Genomic DNA, 23,756 nt, shown 5'->3' with positions numbered 1-23,756 from the left:
GACAGGTGATGAAACACAGCAAGGCTGAAGCTGGGTTCAGAAAGCTCCTCACACAAGGACACTCCAGAAAGGCTGTCATACTAAGGTCATGGAGACAGGCCCGAGCATACTAGCTGGAACCGCGACACTCATGGAGGGACCAGAGCCCAGTGGGAAATCCACGGATGCTCAAGCCAATCTGTGTGTCTGGCCACACACAAACAGCTGAACTGAGGCCCACGAGCACTGACTCTACGCTGGGTCAGAGTGTGGGCTCTGTCACTCAGCAGGCCCTCCTGAGGCCCAGGTGCCCAGGTGCCCGAGCAACAGTCACCACACTTGTTAGTCCCTCTATTCTGTAGAGGAGCCTGTACCCTAGCGGGTGGACTGACACTCGGACAGGCTTCCGTAACACTGCATCCTAGACACAGATGGGATAATTCAGCCCATCTAGTTCGACGTTTTTGTCAGCCTCATTCTGGAGTTACAGCTACCACAAAAAGCAATCTTACTAGCGAGTCTTGCTGGGCACCTGTGATAAGCACATCTTGAATCATCCTACCCTGAGGCACACCCAAAATCCCTTTTTCGTTGCCAATTCACCCTCTACACTGCATGAAGAATGGGCTCGTGTAGCAAGAAAGTAGGCACTGACCTGACTTGGGAAAGGGAGGTACGAAATTCCAGTGTGAGGAAGGATGGAGGCATACAGGGAGCCTGCTTCAGCTCCAGCGTGAAACCCTCCATCGTGCTCCGGGCGATTCAGAATAAGGCTAACCCTCTACCCAGCTACTAATACCGGAAGGGGGGATCAGTGTCACTGTCCACACACCCCTCCCTGCCCTGCAGACTCTACTATCTTCCGGAGGTTCCAAATTCCAGGACTTCAGCATGCTGTCCATCAACAGAGTGATGACCCAGCAACTCAGCCCTACCACTCAGAGACCCTTTCACCCTCTCATCCTTCAGGACACAGTCTGTCGTTAAGCACTCCCACAATGCAGTCTGGTCTTCATATACACCCCCAGGGTGCAGTCTGGGCTGGTCCTCACACCACAGCACCACACTTTGTGTTGTAGTACTTCTTGCAACTGTCATTTTTTAGTTTTTCAAGTGAATGTTACAGAAGCGCCTACTTTCTTGCTGAACTCCAAGCCTGTGAAGGCCAGAGAAATGCTTTATCATGCACTGTGAGCTCCAAGCACAACGTCTGGTACAAACTGCCTCTGTGGACCTCTGAGCTGTGCTGCACCCTAATATTCAAGGCAGAACACATGAAGAAAAGGCGGGATTTGCAGCTCTCCTCTGTGTGTGATACACCTCATGGCAACTGCAATCTCCACACACCAGCATGAAGCTATTCAACACTCTCTTCTATGATGCAAAACTGTGGCCCATCAGGGACACAGGGTTTGTGTAAGGGACCTGGCAAAGCCCTGGAACAGCAAAGACAATGTGTGCATAGGACACCGAAGGGTCAAACATGCTGCTTGGATGGGTTCCAGGCCTGAGCTCAGCACCCAGGAGATGCACACAGGGCTGGCAGGACAAGGTGTTCCACAAACAATACCACCAGAGGGAAGCTGAGAAGCAAACAGAGACATGCCACTTCTTACCAGGTACTGCAAGGTGCCCACAAAGGAGGTACAAAGACTGCCCTGATCCAGTTCCTTGGCATATCCTAGGTCAATGATTTTGTGTATTAACTGGAAAAGAAAGGAGGAGAAACCTGAGGGTGATGAGGCTATGGTTTCCTCTACAAGGACTCTGAGCACCGGCCCTCAGGCCAGGAGCCACCAGTACCCAGGAGAACACACTCAGCGCCACAGCCCATGCAGGGCAGGCATTTCAGAACCAGTGCAGCGATGGTTGCTCCGGCAGCCTCGGAAGCCAGGGCTCTCACAAGAAACACAACACCCAAGTCGCCTTCGGAGAAGCAGCAGTCCCAAAAACTGGGGGTGGAGGCTAGAACTCAAACATCATTTTCCTTATCAGATTCCTGCAACTTGGGCAATGAACAATGGGGTCCATTCAAACTGGCCTCCGCCTCCAAGTAAGAACTTTCTGCTGTATTTTGATTCAAATCAAAAAGCAATCCCAGAGAAGCAAAACATGAGGCAAGGAAGCATAAATACAAACATGTACAGAGCTGTTCCTGCCCTAGCAGCCCTAACAGCCCTAACAGGCCCGTGCTGCCGGGCTACGGGCACTCACTCTCTGCTCTCCTTGCTGCAGCACGATGTTTTCAGGCTTCAGGTCTCGGTGGATGATTCTGTTCTCGTGAAGGTATCTAAGCGCAGAGGCTAGGAGACAGGAAAGGGGGTGAACCTGCAGTAAGCATCTCTTTTCCAGTGAAAGATAAACGCCATGTCCCCCTGAGGTATGCTGTGACTTCAGTTCCTAAACTCCCAGTGGGGACAGGGGAGGGGCTGGGGGAACGGAGGGGACAGAGCCTGGCCACCAGAACCGGGATTTGTTAAGCAAAGGGCTTTCAGCTGGCACCTTCAGACCATCGCCCAGTCTAGAGCAGCAGCCCTGCACGCTGGACTGCCTAGTCAACCCACGTGGTGAGCCCAGCCCAGACCTACTGAGTCAGAAACCCTGGGAGTAACTCCACAAGTTGCGTAATGGCAAGGCCAGGTGCTGCGGACACCCACAAAGTGTGAGAAGGGAAACTCTTCCAAGCTAGAGGTTTGGAAATCTGAAGTCCCTGGAGTAGGCAGAGAAGAGGGCCATCTGGGCAGAGAACTGCCACCTAGGACCTCTGATCTAACAAGCTGCACACTCCCTAAAGTACAATGGAAGGTCAATCCAAAAGAGCCAAACACTGATTCACACCTTGCAGTGGAGGAGGGATTGCCAGGTTAGAACACCAAGCTAATACGTACACAGCGAATTATGAATTTTTCTTTTTTTCTGAGTAGAATAACAGAGAGAAAAGGAGACAAAGATCTTCCACCTACTGGCTCACTCCTCAAATGGCTACAACATCCAGCGGATGGGAGCCAGGAGCTTCTTCTGGGTCTCCCACACCATAAGCAGGGATCTGGATGGGAAGTGGAGCAGCTGGGATACAAACTGGCACCCATATGAGATGCTGGTGCTTGCAGGCACAAGATTAGCCAGTTGAGCTATCATGTTGGCCCCAAAATTTGTATTTCTTTCTATCCTGTGAAACTTAGCCTTTGACCAAATACTTCCAACCATTATTCCACTGTTATTCCCTCCTTTTCTTGAAGTGATACAGAAGATTAGCCTAAGTACTAACTAATGTCTGGAGGAAGTAAAGGACTCACAGCTTTCATTGTATCTAAAACAATTCCACTCCTTCTAGCTCCAGTACAATGGCTCAGTGGCTAAACCCTTACCTTGCACACATTAGGATCACATGTGGGTGCCGGCTGTTCTACTTCCCATCCAGTTTCCTGCCTGTAGCTTAGGAAAGCAGTAGAGGATGGCCCAAAGTCTTGAGATCCTGTACCCACATGGGAGATCCAGGAATCTCCTGGCTCCTGGCTTCAGAATGGCTCAGTTCCAGCCATTGTAGCCACTGGGGAATGAACCAGGAGATGGAAGATTTTTCTCTCTGTCATTATGTCTCTGTAATTCTACCTTTCCAGTGAAAATGAATAAATCTTAGAAAAAAAAGTCCACTCCTTCTTCTTCTCAACTACATTCATTTTCTTTTTTTTTTTAGAAGATAGTTCTTTTTTTTTTTTAAAGATTTATTCAGTTTATTATAAAGTCAGATATACAGAGAGGAGGAGAGACAGAGAGGAAGATCTTCCATCCGATGATTCACTCCCCAAGTGAGCCGCAATGGCTGGTGCGCGCCGATCCGAAGCCGGGAACCTGGAACCTCCTCCAGGTCTCCCACGCGGGTGTAGGGTCCCAATGCATTGGGCCGTCATCAACTGCTTTCCCAGGCCACAAGCAGAGAGCTGGATGGGAAGTGGAGCTGCCGGGATTAGAACCGGCGCCCATATGGGATCCCCGGGGCGTTCAAGGCGAGGACTTTAGCCGCTAGGCCACACCGCTGGGCCCAACTACATTCATTTTCAAAGACCAATCTTCCTTTCAGCACTTTTCACTTAAAAAAATTTTTTTTTTGATTAAAGAATCAAGCTAAAGAATACAACACTCTAATAGCTGACCCATACCACATTGTTGGCAGGGATGCCGTTTCTGTCACTGCTGAACGGCTGGCCCGCAGGGAGCAAGCCACGTGACAAATCTAATGTCCGTTCACTGGCAACACACTCTGTAACGTAACAAACTGCTCAAGAGTACCAGGAAATGATAAATACAAGCAGACTATAGGAAAGCTGGGACTCAGTGTAATTTCTGGATGAATCTATGCCCCGAAGCTACAAGGGAAACATTCAGGGAAGTGCCTGAAGGTACACTAAGAGTTCTCACGGGACCTGAAGTGAGCAAGGAAGGCAAGCTGCTGGCCCTGTCTTCTGCTAGTGTTCATAGCTGTTTGTCTTTATGCTTAAGTACCTGTACGTGGCAACTTTAATCCATGCTTTGGAGTAATCACCTATTGTCAAATAGTGCCACCAACGTAATCAAGTTGGGAATTAAACAATCTGACAGGTACAGTTACACCTACTTTCTTGCATAAGTGGACTCTACATGACTGAAAAAAAAAAAAAAAAAAGTCCGACAGGTGATATCATTTAAATTGCTGCCTAGCCAGAGAAGGAATCTTGGAGAAACTAGGCTCTATTTGTGCTGCATTTCACAGCCCCTGAAGAGCAAATACATGAGAATGAAAACTACGCGAAGCAAGGAAAACCTCACTCAATTACATCAGAACAATGAAATACTGAGATTTTTCCAACTGGCAGGTTGTAAGAAATCTAAGCCCCCTGGCAACAGTGATGATGCCAGATTAGAGAATCTGAAAACTACACTATAAAGCATAAAAGTTGAATTTTATTAAGTTAATTTTATTAAGTTAATTTTTCATGCTCTAATTACAGAGAAGAGTTTTGAGAAACATTTGCCCTGTTCAATTTTTAAAATTCTTTTTATTTCAAAGTCAGGGGCTGCGGAAAGCAGTTAAGAGAGAGAGAAGGGCAGATTCTACCATCTGCTGCCTCACTCCTTCAATGCCCACTGCAGTTTGACCTGGGCTAGACTGGAATTAGGAGCTGAGAACTCTCCCAAGTCTTCCAGAATGCTGGCAGGGACCCAAGGATCTGAGCCAACCCCAGCTGCCTCCCAGTGTGCATATTAGCAGAAAGCTAGAATTAGGAGCCCTCCCATACAGAATGTTGCCAGGCACCACAACCGTCATGTCAAACTCCTGCCCCTGTGCAAGCTTCCAAACCAAGTTCTGGCATTCCCCAGGACAGCTACTGCACAGAACGAAGGACTTGCCATGGAATAATAGTATCTTCCCGTTCCTCTCACCAGGACTGGCACCCAGGGGATTAACGCTTTTCCTTGGGTCATAAGGTAGACACAAATAGAAGGGCACTTCAAAAAGTGCAGAAAAGGGAAGAAGAGTAAGTTGATTTTGGTGCAAAACAAAAAATTTGTGAAATTCATGCAGTTTTGTTTGTTTGTTTGTTTGTTTTGGTAAGATGCAATTTCCATGAGACTTCTGAAGACTTCTTATACACCTAAAGAATTTGAGACCTCAGGCCCGGTGCCATGGCCTAGCAGCTAAAGTCCTTGCCTTAAACGCACCAGGATCCCATATGGGTTCTAATCCCGGCAGCTCCACTTCCCATCCAGCTCCCTGCTTGTGGCCTGGGAAAGCAGTCGAGGACGGTCCAAAGTCTTGGGACCCTGCACCTGCGTGGGAGACCTGGAGGAAGTTCCCGGCTCCTGGCTTCGGATCAGTGCAGCACTGGTCATTGTGGTCACTTTGGGAGTGAATCAACGGATGGAAGATCTTCCTCACTGTCTCTCTTCCTCTCTGTATATCTGACTTTGTAATAAAAATAAATAAATCTTAAAAAAAAAATTTTAGTCCTCTATAGAACTTACAGATGAAGCAGAATTTCAGCCACAGTCCTGTCTGTTCTTAGCTTACAAACCATCCACCAGGGAGCAAACAGGAACAGCTAGACCTCCACATCCATCGGACTTTCCCTAGTCCCATTTGCCAGTTACAAGTCTAAAGGAATTACCAAGCCCTTCTGAGAACATTCTGGTTTGTAATGCATTCCTAGGAAAATATGGAAGGATAAATGGACCAAAAAAGTTGAGAGATGAGAAGACAAAGAAGAAGCAGTCCCTAGCTGGTGGTCCACATCACCACTGGGCACGAATGGCACCAGGATGTGGGTTTCACGTCGTAAAAAATGGACTGTGTCTAACTGCACATTAGCTACTTCTGCATCACTGGATTTTCCTGGAAAAACAAGACTGGCAGGCCATCTGTGGACACATGGAGCAAGACAGAGTCCAGCTCGAGTGTTAGAGAAACCTGACGTATCAGCCACGCAGCAAGGGAGCAACACTATGTGCTAAGAGGAAAGCACGAAAACCATCACTCACAGAGAAATGGCAAAGGATCTTCTGCTTGCTAGGCACTGTGGAAGCATCTTCGTCTGATCCCATACACACTCTGGCCAGCTGGCCTCTGATAGAGCCAATGGGCAGAGATGAGGTGAGCGGGCAGGCTCCATGGGCAGAAGCATTTCATGAAGGACTCCTCAGGTTGACAAGTCGAGGCTTCAGAGGTAGAAAGCCTAAAGCAGAGTTCAAAGGAGCAACAGATTCAGGCTCCCTGGAAAGGTGCAGGAACAGCATCCTGAGAGGCAGCAGCACGTGGCAGGACAGCAGCATGGAAAGGTGCACTTTGAGGAAAGTGACACATGAGGCTGGCCACAGCAGATGGGAGAGATGCGAGGCTAAGAGGTTTGGCCTTTCTCTGCCAGAGACAGAGAAGGAAGATTAATAAAGCTGGAGATGAGGGGGGAGGGGGAGGACAGAGAGGTCATTTCATCACAGCACAGCACAGCACATCGCTATGACAATGAAATGAGTGGAGGCAGTGGAAATATACAGGGGAATGTGGGTGCAACACAAAAAAGCCCTGAATGGATTTGGAAACTCTTCAGCTTTAACTTCCAGTGGGGAGGGGAGGGAAAAGAGAATGAGAGAAACAAAAAGAAAGGCACACAGAAAGAGCCCTCCAATCTATTGGTTCACTCCCTAAATGCCTGCAATAGGGGGCTGAAGCCAGGAGCTGGAAACTCAATCTTGGTCTTCCACATGGATGGCAGGGACCCAATTCTTTGAGCCGCCAAAACTGTCTGCTAGGTTCTATATTAGCAGGAAGCTCAAGTCAGAAACAGAGACATTTACCAAACCCAGCTATACTGGTACGGGGTGAGGACACATTCACCAGTGTCCTAACCCCCAGCCCTGGAGAGTTACTGCAAGAATACACAGCAGAAACAGCGGCTGATTCTAGAAGAGATAAGATTCACAACTGACACTTGGTGCTGAGTGGCTGGGGACATAAAGCAGGGGTTCAGAAAGGTAGGCAGCTTAAGGAAAAAGTCTAGGACTTGAATTTTGGAGTGGCTTTAGAAGAAATATCCTGACACACGGACACAGCGTTTAGGATGGAGACCACGGTGACTATACAACTCTTGGGAAACGATAAGATGCCGTGAGAATGGCCTGGCAAATGAGGGGAGATGCTGCAGAGTGGCGGGCAGCTGGGTGGGCTGTAGAAGGGGAGGGAGACACCACAGGAACAGGAAATTGGAGTATAGGCATACGCAGTCCAGGGGCAGGACAGCCCAGGGCTGTGTAACTCTCATGGTGTCAGGCATGTTCTGCACAACCTTTCCAGCTAGCTAACGGCTGGTGTCATGGCATAGTGCATTAAGCCTCTCCCTGCAGCCCTGGCATCCCCACATCAGAGCACCAGCTCAAGTCTTAGCTACTCTGTTTCCAACCCAACTCCCTGCTAAAGCCCCTGGGAACGCAGTGGAGGATGGCCCAAGCTGCCTGGGCTCCATGTGGGAGACCCAGATGGAGTTCCTGGTTCCTTGTCCTGGCTATTGTAGTCATTTGTAAAGTAAAGCAGCAGATGGAAGCTCTCTTTCTTCTTATGCTTTTCCTGGTCACTGTGCCTTTCAAACAAACAAACATTTGAGAAATGAAATTGGCTAACTGAATAGTGAAGATGGCAAAGGGAAACCTTAGAGGTCACTTTGAGGTCCAAAGTCGCAGACATACAGGCCTGCAAGGCTTCATGTCTTACCCAAGGGTATGGAGCTCTAAAGCAAAGAATCCCGGACTGAAAGCCAGCCATGTTCTCCTTCATTATTTTATGTATCTGGTTACTTATGCTTCTACATAATCTACAAATGATGTGAGATTAAGATAATCTTTTGTTAAAATCCATAGTACTGACGTACTCAGTAGAACGAGCAAGAAAATCCACTCTTAGGGAAACATTAAATCAAATATCCAACTGAACTCCCCAGTGTCCTCTGCAGCCTGCTGGGAGCAACTCCTACAGAGCAGAGGGGAGATCGGCTGCAAAGTATGTTTCCCGAAGGTTCAGGGAACCTCAAGGCCAGCCACCACAGTCAACGAGCGCCCTGCAGAGTTGGTTCCAATGAGGTCCTGAGTCACTGCACATGTGGGTCCTGCCTGCCCAGCTGGCCTTGGCCATGACCAGGCCCCACCTTCGCCAGGCAGCAGAAAGTGCCCTGGTCTGTCCCCCAGTCCTGACTGTCTGGAAGTCTGCTCTTCTGCTGACAGAAAGACACGGCAGTGGTGCCCAAGGATCGTGAGAGGACACACAGCCAGCTTCCACATGACTTCCCTGACCTATTTTAGAGCCACGGCACACGGAGGTCCACATCGTGCCTAGCTGCCTCTGCACCTGTGCCCGTGTAGCAGCAGTGCTCGAAAACAGCTTGTCCTGGCCCCAGAGGTTGCGGCTCTCTCTTTCTCTGTGTGCTGCTCACGGAGCAGCATCCACTGGTTGCCTCTTATGGATGCACTAGTATCTTCCTGGACCATTTAAAATTTGCTGCAAAAACCCTACCCAGATCTGTGGCTCTTCTGCTCCTGAGGTCATCAGCAGGAGGTCAGAGGCAAAGGAACCCCAGCACAGGGACCAAGGGCGTGGCCCTACCAGTTATCTCAAGTCAACCTGGCACAGAAAGGCAACCGCAATTTCAACAAAGGGACAAACTGGAACAAAACATGCTCCGGAAACGTTTCATAACACAAAGGAGTGAGGTTAGATGAGCCCATGAAGAGCTTTTGAACTCTAACTCGGTCACGAGGTTCTTGCTGAAGAAATAAATGGGACAACTCTTAGACAGCAACTAAAATATGGCAATAAAAGTAGCACACAAGCTTATCAGCAAGCGCCAGTCTGCAGACACAAAATTGGGGGATATGACTGCATCCAAAAGGCTGCGAGACGGGAACAGAGACCTCACAAGTCAACCACTTGTCTGGTGCCCGGAACCAACCTCAGGTCATATCCCAAATGGGCCGAGGGAAAGGAAATGAGAAAGGGATTAACATGTGCTGACTGTTTTTTACTCCACTAGGCACAAGACTGCGCTAAAGGCTTTATGTCTGCCACCTCATTTCATCCTCCTGGCAATCCTAGTGGGGTGAATCATGTTCCCACTTCACAGCTACAAATGCAACGGATGTTCCAAAACATTATGTCCCATCTCTCAGGTCAGACTGCCGGTGAGGGCAAGAGCTGGGTTTTGACCTGCACATATTGACTGCATGGGGCACCTGGTTCTGCACCTCACAGGGGAGCATCTAGGCTGGACTCCGCTCTGGCTCCTTTTATCTAGTTTCCTGTTCATGCCGACAGACCCCTGGCAGGCAGTGGAGGAGATGGATCCCTGCCACTCTCAATGAGACCTAAACTGAGTCCCTGACTTCTGGCTTTGGCCTGGCCTGGCCTCGATCACTGCAGGCATTTAAAGTGTGAACTGGAGGGTGCAAGTTCTCTCTACCACTAAAATAAATACAGGAAAAAAGAGGGGAAAAGGAAGTTTAATTCTAGCACACCAGTACTTCAAAACTGAATCATTTCCAACGCAATCCCAGAGAGCAGACAGAAGGGCTGACTTAGATTGAATATTCAGGGTGCATGCTGTGGTGCAGCAGGTTAAGACCACACTCGGGATGCCTGCATCAAATCTCTGTGTCCCATCTCCTGTGCTCCCCACCCAGAGTCCCATAGGCAGGAGTACCTGGATCCCTGCCACTCACATGGGACACCCACATGGAGCTCCTGGCACTCTGGCCTGGCCCAGTGCTATCTTAGCTAGCTGGGGAGTGAACCAACAAATGAAGCTCTCCCTCCCAACTCTTTCTCCATTTATGTTGCTCTGCCGTTCAAGTAGATGAAAATAAGTATTTTTTAAAGATACTTCATTTAAAAATACTCATCCACCTATAGAAAGAAGAGCTGTTCCACCAAACTACACAAGAGCTCATATGCCTTCATTAGTCTGATTTATGTACAAACTGCACACACACACTTTGAATCACTCTAGAGTTACCACACAAGTCAACAGTAACTGCATTCAAAATGCACTTGGCACAGGGGAGGATGCCTTGGCCAGCAGCTAAGCTACTGTGTGGGACCTCACATCCCATCTCAAGCATGCCTTGGTCCAAGCTCGGGTGCTGCAGATGCCTCCGGCTGCCTGCTAACACGGATCCTGGGAGGTGGCCGGTGATGGTCTGAGTTCTTGAGTCCCTGCCACTCAGGAGGGAGACCCAGCCTGAGCTCTTGGCTTTGACCTGGCCCAAATGTCTGAGGGCAAAGCCAGCAGAGGGGAGCTCGCTCTCATGCTCTCTCCCTCTCCTTTCAAATAAGGAATAAAACTTACCCAGACCAGACACAAATGCAATGAGGAGATGCTTTGCCAGTCTGGGTAGGGAACTGCGTGAGGAAGGAAATGTTGTAGGAGGAAATGGACAGTTAGGTACCTGAGCCAATAACACCAACACCTTTTTTGCAACTATTTGCTAAATGTATAAAAACTCAGTGAGTAATAGGAAAATATTTGAGAATAAGATGAAAGAAAAATCACTTGACAAATTGTAACCAGAAACATACTAAAAGCTGCCCACAAAGGACAAAAGAATATTCCCCACCCGCTAATCTGCCTACTACCCAACAAATGGAGAACAAACAGGTAATCTGGCACCTGAGATACATCCAGGTAAACATTCAAGCACAGGCTAGATGGGTGTGCCCTGTGTGAGATATCCAGGAAACAGGTGCATTCCTGACCCTGAGGTAGGTCATCCAGGAAGACAGAGGGTCTGCAGTAGACCCACACAGGCCTAATTCTTTCAATTTTCCTATCAGACAATCCCTACACTCTCCCTGACAAAAAACAAGAGTAGTAACAAAGTTCAAGCAGACAAAAAGAAAACTATACATACAGCTTCAAAAGGTGGGGGTAAAGGAAAGAGAATGGTGTCCACCTTCAAACAGAGTGGGTAGGGAGAGCAAACGTGCAGACTCTCAAACCAACAGCTTTAGAGATGACACGCTCTCAGCCAGGTTCTATGCTCTGCTGCTCCAGGCAGGAACCGGGGCAGCCTTTGGTGCAGGTCTTTGAGGTCCAGCCTGCCCTGCTCAGAGTGAGACACATCCCTCACTCAGGATATCAACACCACCAGGGATCACAGAGGGATGGTTTTTCCTATGCTCATGACTGGCAAGAAACTGCTAATTTACGAGTGGAAAAATTCACTGCCAGGGGACAAGATGCTTTCAGGCGATGGCCCATTCCACCTCTGGCCATTCCAGGAAAGTAGGGAGTGGAGCTCTTTAATGGGGAAGGAAATCTGTTACTCTGTGGACATCATAATTCACAGCATGACTTGGTCAGGAAGGAAGGGGACTCTATTTTTGAGTCCAACCCCTGCTGACTGACCCCACTCAGCCAGGGCTCCCCACCCCCACGCCCCAGCCCCACCCCTGGTGACAGTCATCTCCCTTCTGTGCCCCACAGGCACTCACAGGGCCACCACCATATCTCCTGGAAGGGTGTGGCCTGCCTCCCAGGGGCTGGGATTTACCAATGTCACTCAGCAGGGTGAGAATGGCTCCTTCCCGCAGGCCACAGCAGTTCTCAAACTGGTTCAGGTACTGTCAAGAGGTGGGAAAGAAGTGTCAGAGTGGGCGGTCACCAGCTGCCCAGTGAGTGGCCTGAGCGCCAGCCCTGGTCCTCAGCTCTGGGTCACCTGCTTTTGGAGGAGGTCCAGGTAGCAGGGCTGGCAGGAAGTGGCCCGAATGGGAGAAAGAGGAAGCCATAGTGAGAAAAGCCCATATGAAGGGCGCTGCCTGCAGGTGTCTGAGTCACTCTGAGACAAGGCATTCCCGAGTGTCCCTGCTGCCATGGTCCTGCAGGAAGCAGACCAGAGTTCACGCCCTGTCCTGGACAGTCCCTACAGAGGGCAGGCAAGGCAGGGGATCAACGGACACCACCCTTTGCCCACTTCCCTGACCTCGCCACATGCAGTGGTGACCAAGGCAGAGAATATGTAATGAGTGCCTGGCACTGGGCTAGTCCGCAGGGCTTAGTGCAGGAAACCTTTAGCCACAGGATTTCACTCACTCCTCCCTGCTCAGGGGGTTCCCGCCTCAGAGTGAGGAAACTGACATGAGCGAGGGGTGGCCAGCTGCCAGCTCAGCCAGCTGTCAGAGGGCAGAGGCGGAAGTGAAGCCAGAGTTCTGTGATGCTCACCTGCCCTCTCTCAGCCTACCGTGAAGCTCAAGGTGCTGCTGGGAGCTGGCATCAGGTAAGGAGGTAGGGACAGCCACCTCCCAGCCGAGCCTCGGAGTCATTAACGCTACCCTTCACCGACGGTCAAGTGTTTCCTTACCTACCACATAGGCTTAACTTTTGAGATCAGTTCCAATTGGACATCTACTCCTGTACAGGAAAGGCTCGTCTCCCTGTGCCTAGGAGGGCAGAGGGCACACTTGATCACAAGTGCGCAAGGTGGCTGAGACCAATGATGCCACCACTTCCTGCCTCTTCAGATCACCCTGCAGCTGTCTCCTCCCTGGTCCACTGGCCGGCTACCGTCCCTGCCTTAGTTCAAAGCCCTCTGTTAGCTTAACACAGCCCACTGACTTTCCACTTGGGGGGCGGTAGTCAGCTTACTGCTGTTATCTCTGCAACCACAGTTGACGTCAGGCACCCCATTTCTCATCACTTATCAGTCCCCTGCTCAGAGACCATGCCAGCTGAGGGTTCACATCCTGCCCGGATGCTGTCCCCTCCGCCCAGGGCATGCCCACCTCCCACGGCAAGACCAAGTCACTCTTGCGCATCATCCCTTATGGAAATTTTCATTTCCAAGTCGGGGGGTGGGGAAGAGGAAAGGGCCACTAATAGTAATGAAAATAGCACACAGTAATCTTCTATATAAAGACAGAATTAAGGACATGGGCAGCCCCGTCATCCAGTGTCATGGGCCTTCTGGAGTGAGTGGGGCAGGGGAGCTGCACTCACACACACTCGCGCACACACACCCCTTGCATTTTCCTAACTGCGCAGCAACACTCAGTTTCCCAGGCGAAAAGAGGGCCTGTGGTGGAGTGAGTGGGGCAGGGGAGCTGTACTCACACACACTCGCACACACATACCCCCTGCATTTTCCTAACTGCGCAGCAACACTCAGTTTCCCAGGTGAAAAGAGGGCCTGTGGTGGGGCTATGACCGAAACACTGCTCCTAAAGCTGTGTGAGGTCTGAAAATCAATCAGTGGGTGGCCATGACACCCACTGTAATGCAGGCTCCTACCTGCACCCCAACATTACAGATGACGGGAAGCAGGAAGCAGGTGAATGTCATCATCTTGGGAACACCCTGGGAAACTAGCCCACAGAACCAGCGTGAGGTGGGTTAGGCCGCCCCTGCCCACCCTGAGCTCGGAGCAGGATCAGAGGAGAGGAGTTAAGGCATGAGAAGGAAGGCAAAGCCCAGAAAGTGAGTTAGCCAGGAGTCCAGAGTCCCAGCCTGGTGCCCCTTCCCATCCTGCTCGTTGACTACGTGCGAAGCCGCCACATGTGTGAAGGCCAGGCCCTCCTAATAAGGCTGGCAGCAAGGCTGGCACACAGGGGCAGGGAATGTTGACTCTGGAGTTCCACCAGCGCAGAGTGCAGGCAGCCCTTCTCAGACATTCCTGCCATGGCCTCTGCCTCGGTCTTTTATTTCCCGAAGTGTGGGTCAGTGTGGGCTCAGGGGAGTGCCAGTGCCCCAGGAGCTGCCAGTTGGGGCAGGCCCAGCAGGGCCCAGGCCACCTCACCTTGCGCAAGTCTCCTCCCTGACAGTACTCCATGGCCAGCAGGGGCAAGTCGTTGGGTGCCAAGTTCTGCATCCCCTCAGGGACATCCCGGGCAGCCACCACGTTGGGGTGATTCAGCCTAGGGAGCAGCAGGGGAAACCAGTGAGAGCAAACCCCCACCTGCTTCCACATGAGCCCATTCCTCCCTTGCTCCACATCCTGGCCACAGCCACCTTGCAACCAAGGACTGAACAACTCAAGCCCCTCGGAAGTCAACAGAGGAACACAGTTGTCCAGGAACACACTGTTCAGCCAGTTGCCTAGAGCAGCCTGAACTCAGGCCCCTGGGTTTGAGTATCACTGAACTTGACTTCGAGGCAGAGAAGGGGAAGACTTCCAATCCCATGCCAGTCAATGGGGCTGACATGGGCACATAAGCAAGGTAATGTCTGGTCTCCCAGGTTACCGAGGAAGCACCTGTCAGCCATCTTCCAAGCTGGCTCTCAGGGGTCTACCCAAACACGCTACTGGCTTAGCCACAGCATCCATCAAGTGCATGCACAACCTGTACCCACACCCTGGAACATAAAGGCCAGCACCAGCACCACGGTACTGCAGTCATACCTGTCCTTGGAAAAGAAGAATCTTTTGGAAACATGTAACAAATAAAACTGAAGAGCCAACATAGACTAACTTGTACTCCTCCCACCAACTTCAGAAGCGGGGGAGTCACGGGGCTGGCATTGCCGCACAGCATGCAGAGCCACCTAGGCGATGCGGGCAGTTGGGGGGCTGCTCCCTCACAGTCAGCAGCTGGCCTAGGGCCTCACCGTCTCATGATCTGGATCTCCAGGCACCAACGGTCTCGGTTCCGCGGGCTGAGCTCCTGGCGGCACTGCTTGATGGCGATCTGTTCACCTGTTTCCTGTAGAAAGAACATGGTGCTGGGGCCTGGCAGAATAAATGCTGCCCAGCACAGATGGAGGGAGAGGGAAGGAGGGGGAAGAGAGAGCGAGCAAGAGCATGACACTTAAACCCTGTGTGTGTGTCTGCTCATCTGCTCTGCTGGAGGGGCCTCCAGGAACACGCTGCCATCACCACAGGCAACTCTACGGCCATGGTGGGCCCCTGCCAGCCAGGCTGCTCTTCTCCCACCCATTTCCACCCACTCACACACAGCAACCCTTCTGCTCTTCCCACCTCCTCTCTGCAGTCCCCACTGGCCATTGCTGCCCACAGGGATCTGTATCTCTATGCGCTGGCTGGGTTGCAGCAGGCCGCACACCACGCAGCACTGCTGCTAGCTGACTGCTTTGGCCTATCACTAGGGCACTTCCTCTCTGCAGAGCACATAGCTTCCAATTCCAGTGCTGCTGCCTGCTTTCCTAGGCCACAAGCAGGGAGCAGGATGGGAAGTAGAGCAGCTGGGATATGAACCAGTGCCCATATTGGATCCCGGTGCATGCAAGGCGAGGGCTTTAGCCACTAGGCTGTTGTGTTGGTACCATGCCCACTTTTTTTTTTTTTGACAACTGTATCTACTAAGATACAATTCAGGTTCTAACCACTTATTCATTTAAGCCATACAGTTCAATGGCTTCTGGTATACTCAAGAGCTGTGCCACCAAAATCAGTCAATCATACAGTGACTGCCATACCCCAAAGAAACTAATACCCGTTATCAGACTCTCTCCAGTTCCCCATGCACCTCCGGCCCCTGGCTGCCACCAATCCACGCTCTGGCTCCACTGAAGTGCCTGCTCAGTCATACAGATGTGATCACACAGTATGAGGAAGCTAGCCCATGTCTTAACCAGCTGCCCACTCTGATTCTGACAGCCTCTTTGGTCCTGCCTGTGGCAGTCATCCTAGTTAATCATTCACTCTTTCAGCCTCGATTCTGAGGCGCTCTTCTGAGAAGCTGCTCTCTTTATAAATACTGGGCTGAGCAAATGGTGCAGAGTTTGGGACATAGTCTGGGAAGTCCACATGCTACACTGGAATGCCAGATATGAGTCCCAACTCTGCTGTTTCTGCTTCCTGGGAAGCAGCATATGTCAGCTCAGGTAGGTCCTGCTACCTACATGGCAGATCCAGCTTGGGTTCCTGGCTCCTAGCCTCAACCTGGCCCAGCCCCAGCTAAGGGAAGATCTCTTCCTGTATCAAATTTCAGACTTTCAAGAACTGTAACTCCTGTTGCTATTGAATCAATTAGTGCAACTGCACGACTGGGCAGATTGCCCCTGGATTGGGCGGGAGCCCATCCAGCACTTTTCCAGGAAATACATCACATAATACACATATTATTGAATCTGAAGAGCTGTCCCTCCCACACTGTAGCTTCCCCATGCTTCTGTCTGTGCTGAGACTGATTTGAAGCTGGATTTGAGTTTCGCTTCCTGGGGTTGGCAGTGCCAGCATCCCATGTTCACGTCCTGAGTTCCAGCTGCTCCACTTCCCATCCATCTCCCTGCTAATGGCCTGGGAAAGCAGCGCAGGATGGTCCAAGTGCTTGAACTCCTGCACCCGCATGGGAGACCCAGAAGAAGTTCCTGGATCTTGGCTTTGGATTAGCTTACCTCCAGCCATGGCAGCCATTTGGGGAATGAATCTAATTCTTTCAAGTAAAATATTTAAATCTTACAAATATTTATTTAAATAAAAAAGGTTTCACTTCCCATCAGTGTTTAGATTCAAACTTCCTACCCATTTCTGGGGTAGCCTCATCAATAGCAGCTCTGACAGGCAGTATCTGCTACAAACGTGTGTTCCTACAAAACTGATGCTGAAACTTAACTGCCACTTTGACAGTACAAACAGGTAGAACTTGTGAGAGGCAACTGGGCCACAGGGGTTGGTGGGGCTCCACCACCATGTGACACTGCTGTCAAAAGCTCTCATCAGACACCAGTGATTGGACCTGGAAACAGCCAGCCTCCAAAACCAACTTCCTGCCCAACAGAAACGATTGTCTCGGGCACTGTTCCAGCAGTACAAATGGACATACACTGGCTTCCAGGCAAGCAGGGGCCCTGTGGACATGGAGAACCAAAAGGCCATCACAGGAGGAAACCTGGCTGCAGGCTCCCATTCACCATGCTCATGGGCATCTGTAGAGAGTATTTTTAGAAGAATTTACAAGATGCCATGACTCACGTTCCTTACCTCAGAACAATACTCTAAACCTAGATACTGAGAAATGGGTACCTATTTAACTTCCGTTGTGGACAGGGGAAGTCCTACCCTTCCCCACCTGACAACAGAACCAGTCACACCAACTTTTCCCTATGTAGTGGCCATGTCCTGAAGCAGCCCAGGTATCCTGTACTGTTTCCTTTGCAACAGAAACCCAAACAAACAGGAGGACTTTCTGTCACTACAAGCATACCTGGCCTGAGAAGCACAGGTCCATCACACACAGACTCCAAACACTCGCTCCTGAGAACCAGCCAGTTGGACCTTCACCAGCAGTGATACTCCAACAGTGACTAACACAGGCCTGAAACCCCCGGAGCCTCAGCTCGATTCTCAGGAAACTCAGACTTGGCCCGACGCATCTCAGAATTGCACTTCCAGAAAGAAACTAGCTTTTTCATGGGTGACACAATTGAAAGTTGGCTAATCTTTGCAGAAAATGGAGAAAGGCGCCAACAGGATTATCTATACTGATTATCTATCTATACTGATCATCTATACTGATATATTGATTGTGATGGTCCAGTTGACAGTTTCACCTTTTATACATCAAAAGATAAAACCTATGTGCCAACAGGAATGCACTATAAAGTGTGAAAGGCCCATAGCAGGCAGGGCACACATGTCAGACGTCTGATAACCACCAAAAGGGGCTGTGGCAGCCGGGAGGTCCCCAGCCCAGGTGCGACACGCTGGGGCCTGGGACTGCTCTGCAGCTAGTCTCTCACAGGAAGCCAGTGTCTACATCCAGACCCACAGCCCAGAAAGCCCACACTTCAGGTATCCTGGCGACCAAGCAACGAGGCTGCTGCAGTGTAGGAGATAACCGGTAGCACCTCCTCACCCCTTCTCAGGCTCCCAGCACCTAGGAGGAATGTCTCAGAAATGAGGTACAAAGTTGGGCCCAGGGAGTGCAGGCCTGGAGGGGCCCGGAGATCTGGGGTTTGGTTACAGCGTTACCCTGAATCAGTGGGTCATAGACGAATCCTTGCTAAGAGGACTCTGGCTTCTTCAGCTCTCCTCCCAATGGTGCAGACACCCTCTGGGCCCAGGAGTCATACAGCTGAAAGCTGAGTTAGTTATGTAAGCCACTACAACCTTGTCCACAAGATGGAGGGGGTGCCAGCCCTTCTAGCGACTTCAGTTAAAAATGTCTAAGGCCCAATAATGTAGCAAGCCAAGCCTCCACCTGCAGTGTCAGCATCCCATATGGACACTGGTTTGAGTCCCAGCTCTCCAATCTAGCTCCCTGCTTACAGCCTGGGAAAGCAGTGGAGGACGGCCCATGTCCTGAGCCTCTGCACTCACATGGGGAGACCTGGAGGAAGCTCCTGGTTCCTGGCTTTGTATTAGCCCAGCTCTGGCAGCTGTAACCATTTCGGAAGTGAACCAGAGGACAGAAGATTCTCTTTTTCTCTTTGTAACTTGCCTTTCAAATAAACATAAATCTTATTAAAAAAAAAAAAAAAGGAGTGTCTGTGGAGTAAGCCTAGAGTAGATCTAGCAGCATCATTTCCTTTCTCTGGTCCTACACTGGTGCTCCTGTCCTGACTAGTTTCTCTTCCCCTAAGGCCATCTAATCTACCTCCTTTAGAACCTCAACTTTCATTTCCTCCAAGAGGCCTTCATTTGCCTGAGGGTCCAGAGGGAACATGTAGATAAAGCACTTGGCATAGCTGGCATAGGACATTCTCCATATATAGTGGCATTCTGTCTGGCTCTAACATTTAGGCTTGATGTATTCCAAGCATTCACTTGATTGTCTCAAAGCATCAGCCCACTCCTCAGTGGGACTGCACTGCGTGGATCACACTGCGTCGATCAATCAAGAGTCTTTAAGACCTAGAGACACACACAGGTGAGCTCATATGAACTTGCCTTGCCCTGGGAAGGGACAAGTAAAGGTTGACAACACTTCACAGGGAAGCTAAGGTAAGACCTTCCTGCCAACAGCCAGAGCATGTGCTGCCTCCTCAGCTCTCAGAAGTACCCAATAGGGCCTCTCTCCCATCAAAGTGCAGAGAGAATGTAGCAACTGCAAGGCACCCCAAGACATTCCCATTTGCTTCCAGAAGCCACAGATCCACATCCTGCCAGCCACGCTGGGAATCCAGAGTGGAGGGAGCAGTATCTCCAGAACCCCTGGAGTAGTGACTTACAGACTTACATCAAGAAGCCCTTCAGTATGGTCCAAGCATCTCAACCCAGGTGTGTGTACGACAGACACGTCTTCCCTCCACACTTCCAGAAGGTGCTTCAGGCTGAGGTCACTCAATTATTGCCTTTCTTTTTCCTCTGTATTTGACCAAGGTCCCCTGGGGGAGCACAGGGGGGAGGCCTGTGCTACACCACCTGACACAGAATCCTCACATTGGAGTTCTCTGCACAATGGGTCCTCCAGAGAAGGATCCACCGCTGGCTGCTTCAAGGTAGCTTGGATTGACAGCAGAGAACAAAGAAGCACCCCCAAGGAGGAGTACTGAGTACATCCTGGGGTGTCTCTAGCCTTGGTCCAACCACTTTAGAAGCCCCAAACCACAGAGAAGCAACACGCAGCTGGGATTCAAACAAACACAGTTTCCACACATCAGACCTTCCCACTGGCTCCTTTATTCGCTAGCCTGAACTCTCTGGTAAGCCTTGGGGCCTGGGATTCCATTTCCTCGGCATGCCGGGAATTAAGACCATACTCCTCCTCGGAGCATTCTTGTGAGGTCTGCAGGTCAAACAGTATGCTCAATCACACCAGGTTCTCAACAAAGGATGGGTCTGATGAGCAGGCACTCCTACAAACCACAGCGAGTCTTCTTCAGCCAGCAGAACCAAGTCCACAGAGTCCTGGGGGCCGCGTGCACTGCTTAGGACCATCACTGTACCTGGCTGCAGCTAGGTCTCACACACCACCGTAGCCCAGCTGTGAAGCAGGGGGTCCAACCAAGAACATGCTGCTCACCCTCCACCTGCACACTGCCAGAAGACCTCCCTACAGTGTTTGCCTGGATCCCTGCAGTAACAACCTTCCCACAACATCATCCCATGGCTCTCTGGATCCAAACAAAACATCCTTGGTTTTGACAGCCTCACCAATGTAAGTTCTTCTACCTCCTACCCTCCCTGTTCCTCTCCTGGTCCTTTCTCCATCACACAAGTCCCCCTACACCTGCCCACCTGCCTAAGCTGCAGCCACTCAGGGCCTCTCCTCCCACACTCTCTGCCTGGCCAGCTTCAATCAACCTCTCAGATCTAAGCTCAAGGGCCAATCCCTAACCCCCAGCTGACCCCTCCCTCAGCCTAAGCTCTCACTGTACTGGCTCCCACACCCTAGGCACGGTTAGCACAGTTCAAAGGTCACCCGGTGCAATTAGCTGATTGATGGCATTTTTTCCTCTCGACCATTCCACTCATAGTAGACATTCAACAAATACGCAGAAGACTGAATGAATGGTTCTGGGCACCACACACACATACAGCATATCTGCTCTAGAGGAACTGAAAGAAATGCAAAGCTAGACACAGCCCTGGCTGACATGGAACTGAGAGCTTCCAGACAAAGTGTGAGGTGAGGTGTGCCACAATGCACCAGGCGATAAGGAATTCAGTGGAAGGACCAACTGTCTAGGACAGGTTTACAGAGGAAGTAGCCTAGAGCTGTTCCTGAGACAGTAAGCAAAATTAAGGGAAAGGCATTGAGCAGAGGGAGGCTTCTTGGGCAGGAGCTAACAGGGGTAGTAATGCCAGGCAGGCAAGGTGCAAAAGGACTGCGGAGGAGCTTGGCTTTTCAAAAATAAACAAAGTTGAGGTTGTTGAAGTAAGAGAAGGCCTGGACGGCAGTGACTTAGAGCACTGGTTCCTTCACACACCTCCCTGGCCCCTCAGCATCTTTCCCAGCAGAACAGCAGATGGAGGGTGTTCTGAGTGGAAGGACACAGTGCTTCTGGACAAAGCCTAGAGCTCGTTCTGCAGGAAACCAGGATGTCTAGTGAAGGTGATCCCGAACTAGCCTGTCCAGGAAAACCAAAGCCATAGAACGATCTGGACCTCCTGCTGTAACACCAGGCCCCCAGCTATACAGAGACCTGGCCAAGTTCAAGGCAGCTCTATTTCTAAGGCTTCCGCGGCCATGGGCTGGATGAAAACCTGCGATCAGGGGCTCCTCCTCCAGGCTGGTTCTCATTCTCGCCCAAGGGCCTTCCCATCCTCTCAGCGCCCCAGACTGCGTCTGCCATCTCTTCAGTCCAGGAGGGCCCTCCCTCCAGGATGTCCAAGGGTTTGAAGCTCACTATAGCTCTACAGAGACAGAGCATTCCTAAAATATGAGTGCATGTCTTCCAAGTGTTACCCAAGACTGGAGTCCACAAACACAAAAAACAACTAAGCTTTTCCAGTGTCAACTCCACCGCAGTCCCCACAGGTCCCATGGCACATGTGGGACTGAGGGGAGTGGGCAATACCCGAGGCCTGGGAGCGGACGGGTCCATGATCTGGGCAGGCCACTCATTCTCCCCCGGAAGGGAGAACGGAGCAATGCATTACTTCGGCCTAATAAAGCAACACCCAGAAAACCAACAGGTGGCTTCAGGTCCTGCCATCAACAAGCCGACAGAAAGGTGACACATACAGACACCGCCTGTGGTCTTGTCTTGTACCTTGCTGCTCGGCAAGAGTGGGAAGACAGACTTCCCAAGCCAGACATGTATTCTGCAGACTATTTGATGATGTTTCTGTGAATGTTTCTCTCTGCAGGTTTTGTTATAATAACACTAGCAGCAGGTGAGTTCTTAGATGTCCATGTGGGCAGCAACGGGCTTGCAGCCATGTAGGCGGCAAGGTCAGTAGGTAAAGGCGGCCTGGTCCATTGGGCCAGCCCACTCCCCCTTGCTTCTGTCTCTCTCTTTCTCCCCACGCAGGACTGGCAGCCCCTGTGTACCTGATTATGCCATCGGATGACATTTCCAAATCCCCCGGTGCCAAGGCGCTCTCTCATTTCCCAGGCACCGCATGTCTGGGTGGGCAGCGAAGGTGACCAGCTCATACTGTCTCCCTGCTCAATCTGAAAGGAATTAGGGGTAGCGGTGGGGACAAAGCATAATGGGGAGGTGGGGGGTGGGAAAACAGATCAACCTCAGAAGTGGTTTTCACTTTGATCCAGAAGTCTGCTCCCATCCCCATCCCTACACCACCCCAGGGAGATGAAGTTCCACTCCCAAAGCTAGCCAGGCCTCTTCCGGGCCAGCTCAGGAGAGGGGCCCTCCTGCCCAGCAGGGTGGGAAGCAAGCCTGGCCTCCCCTTCCCAGGGATCCCCACAAGCCTGCCCCCTCCCCACGGGGTCCCCCAAGCCTGGCCTCCTTCCCCAGGGTTCCCCACAAGCCTGGCCTCCCCCCCACCCCGGGGTCCCCAAAAGCCTGGCCTCCCCCTCCCCCGGGGGGTCCCACAAGTCTGACCTCCCCCTCCCAGGGTCTCCACAAGCCCGGCTTCCCCACCCCCTCCCCGGGGTCCAAGCCTGGCCTCCCCTCCCAGGGGTCTCCCCCAAGTCTGGCCTCCTCCCCCAACAAACCTGGTCTCCCCCACCTCCCCGGGGTTTCCACAAGCCTAGCCTCCCCCGCCGGGGTTCCCGCAAGCCTGTCCCCTCTGGGTCCCCACAAGCCTGACGTCTCCCTCTCAGGGGTGCCCCCACACATGCCTGGCCTCCCCCACGCCTAGCCTCGGCGACCCCGACCTGCCCAGCTTCCATACCGGCAGCCCCATGTCCGTCCCCCAACCGCACCCCCGGTTCCGCAGGGCTCCCCGAAGGAGGCAGCGGGGGTGACCCCCGAATCGCCGCCAGCTGACGGGCCCGGGGTTCTGCGCCGCCCCGCAAGACTCACCTGTCGGCGGGGGGCGCGGGGCAAGGGCCAGGCTCCCCGGGGCCGGGGTGGGGAGCAACACTGGGGGCCGCGACCCCCCAGTCATGAAAACGGGGACACTTCCTCAAACGCTTCCTGCCCCGACGTCACGGGGCACGTGGCCGCAGCGGCGCTTAAAGGAGCCGCGCTTAAAGGGGCCGCGCCCGCGGGGCTGCTCCGAGGCTGCGGCGTGGGGATTGTAGCCTGTGGACACCTCTGGAGGGCTCGGTGCCGACGGTGTTTTCTCAGCCCTCCCAGGAACGCTCTCTGGGGCTGGAGGCTGGGTGCTTCCTCCCCTCGGCCCTCTCCGGGAATTTCCTGCTCCCACCCGGACACAAGGGGGGAGGGGAGGTTTACAAAAATCGCCCCCCAGGGTGGAGGATAAGAAGTCACAGCTATGTATTCCCAGAAGTGACC

At 51.7% G+C, this 23,756-nt stretch overlaps 1 protein-coding gene across 1 annotated transcript in view; it reads right to left on the bottom strand.

The window, feature by feature from the left end:
- IKBKB (inhibitor of nuclear factor kappa B kinase subunit beta) overlaps positions 1 to 23,476 on the bottom strand; it is a 40,587-nt gene extending 17,111 nt beyond the window's left edge. Inside the window, exons 1-7 of the mRNA XM_004592720.2 lie at positions 23,322 to 23,476; positions 22,385 to 22,507; positions 15,093 to 15,187; positions 14,284 to 14,401; positions 12,046 to 12,115; positions 2,194 to 2,282; positions 1,596 to 1,685 (exon numbers count right to left, since the gene is read on the bottom strand). Coding sequence (XP_004592777.1) covers positions 1,596 to 1,685; positions 2,194 to 2,282; positions 12,046 to 12,115; positions 14,284 to 14,401; positions 15,093 to 15,187; positions 22,385 to 22,489 — 567 coding nt within the window. The 5' untranslated portion in view covers positions 22,490 to 22,507; positions 23,322 to 23,476. The remainder of the gene's footprint in view (positions 1 to 1,595; positions 1,686 to 2,193; positions 2,283 to 12,045; positions 12,116 to 14,283; positions 14,402 to 15,092; positions 15,188 to 22,384; positions 22,508 to 23,321) is intronic.
- Positions 23,477 to 23,756: the final 280 nt, after the last annotated feature.

The sequence above is a fragment of the Ochotona princeps genome, chromosome 11 (assembly GCF_030435755.1).
Source record: "Ochotona princeps isolate mOchPri1 chromosome 11, mOchPri1.hap1, whole genome shotgun sequence".
Taxonomy (NCBI): domain Eukaryota; kingdom Metazoa; phylum Chordata; class Mammalia; order Lagomorpha; family Ochotonidae; genus Ochotona; species Ochotona princeps.
The sequence above is the reverse complement of the archived record's forward strand: the minus strand, read 5'-3'. Positions and strand labels throughout refer to the sequence as shown.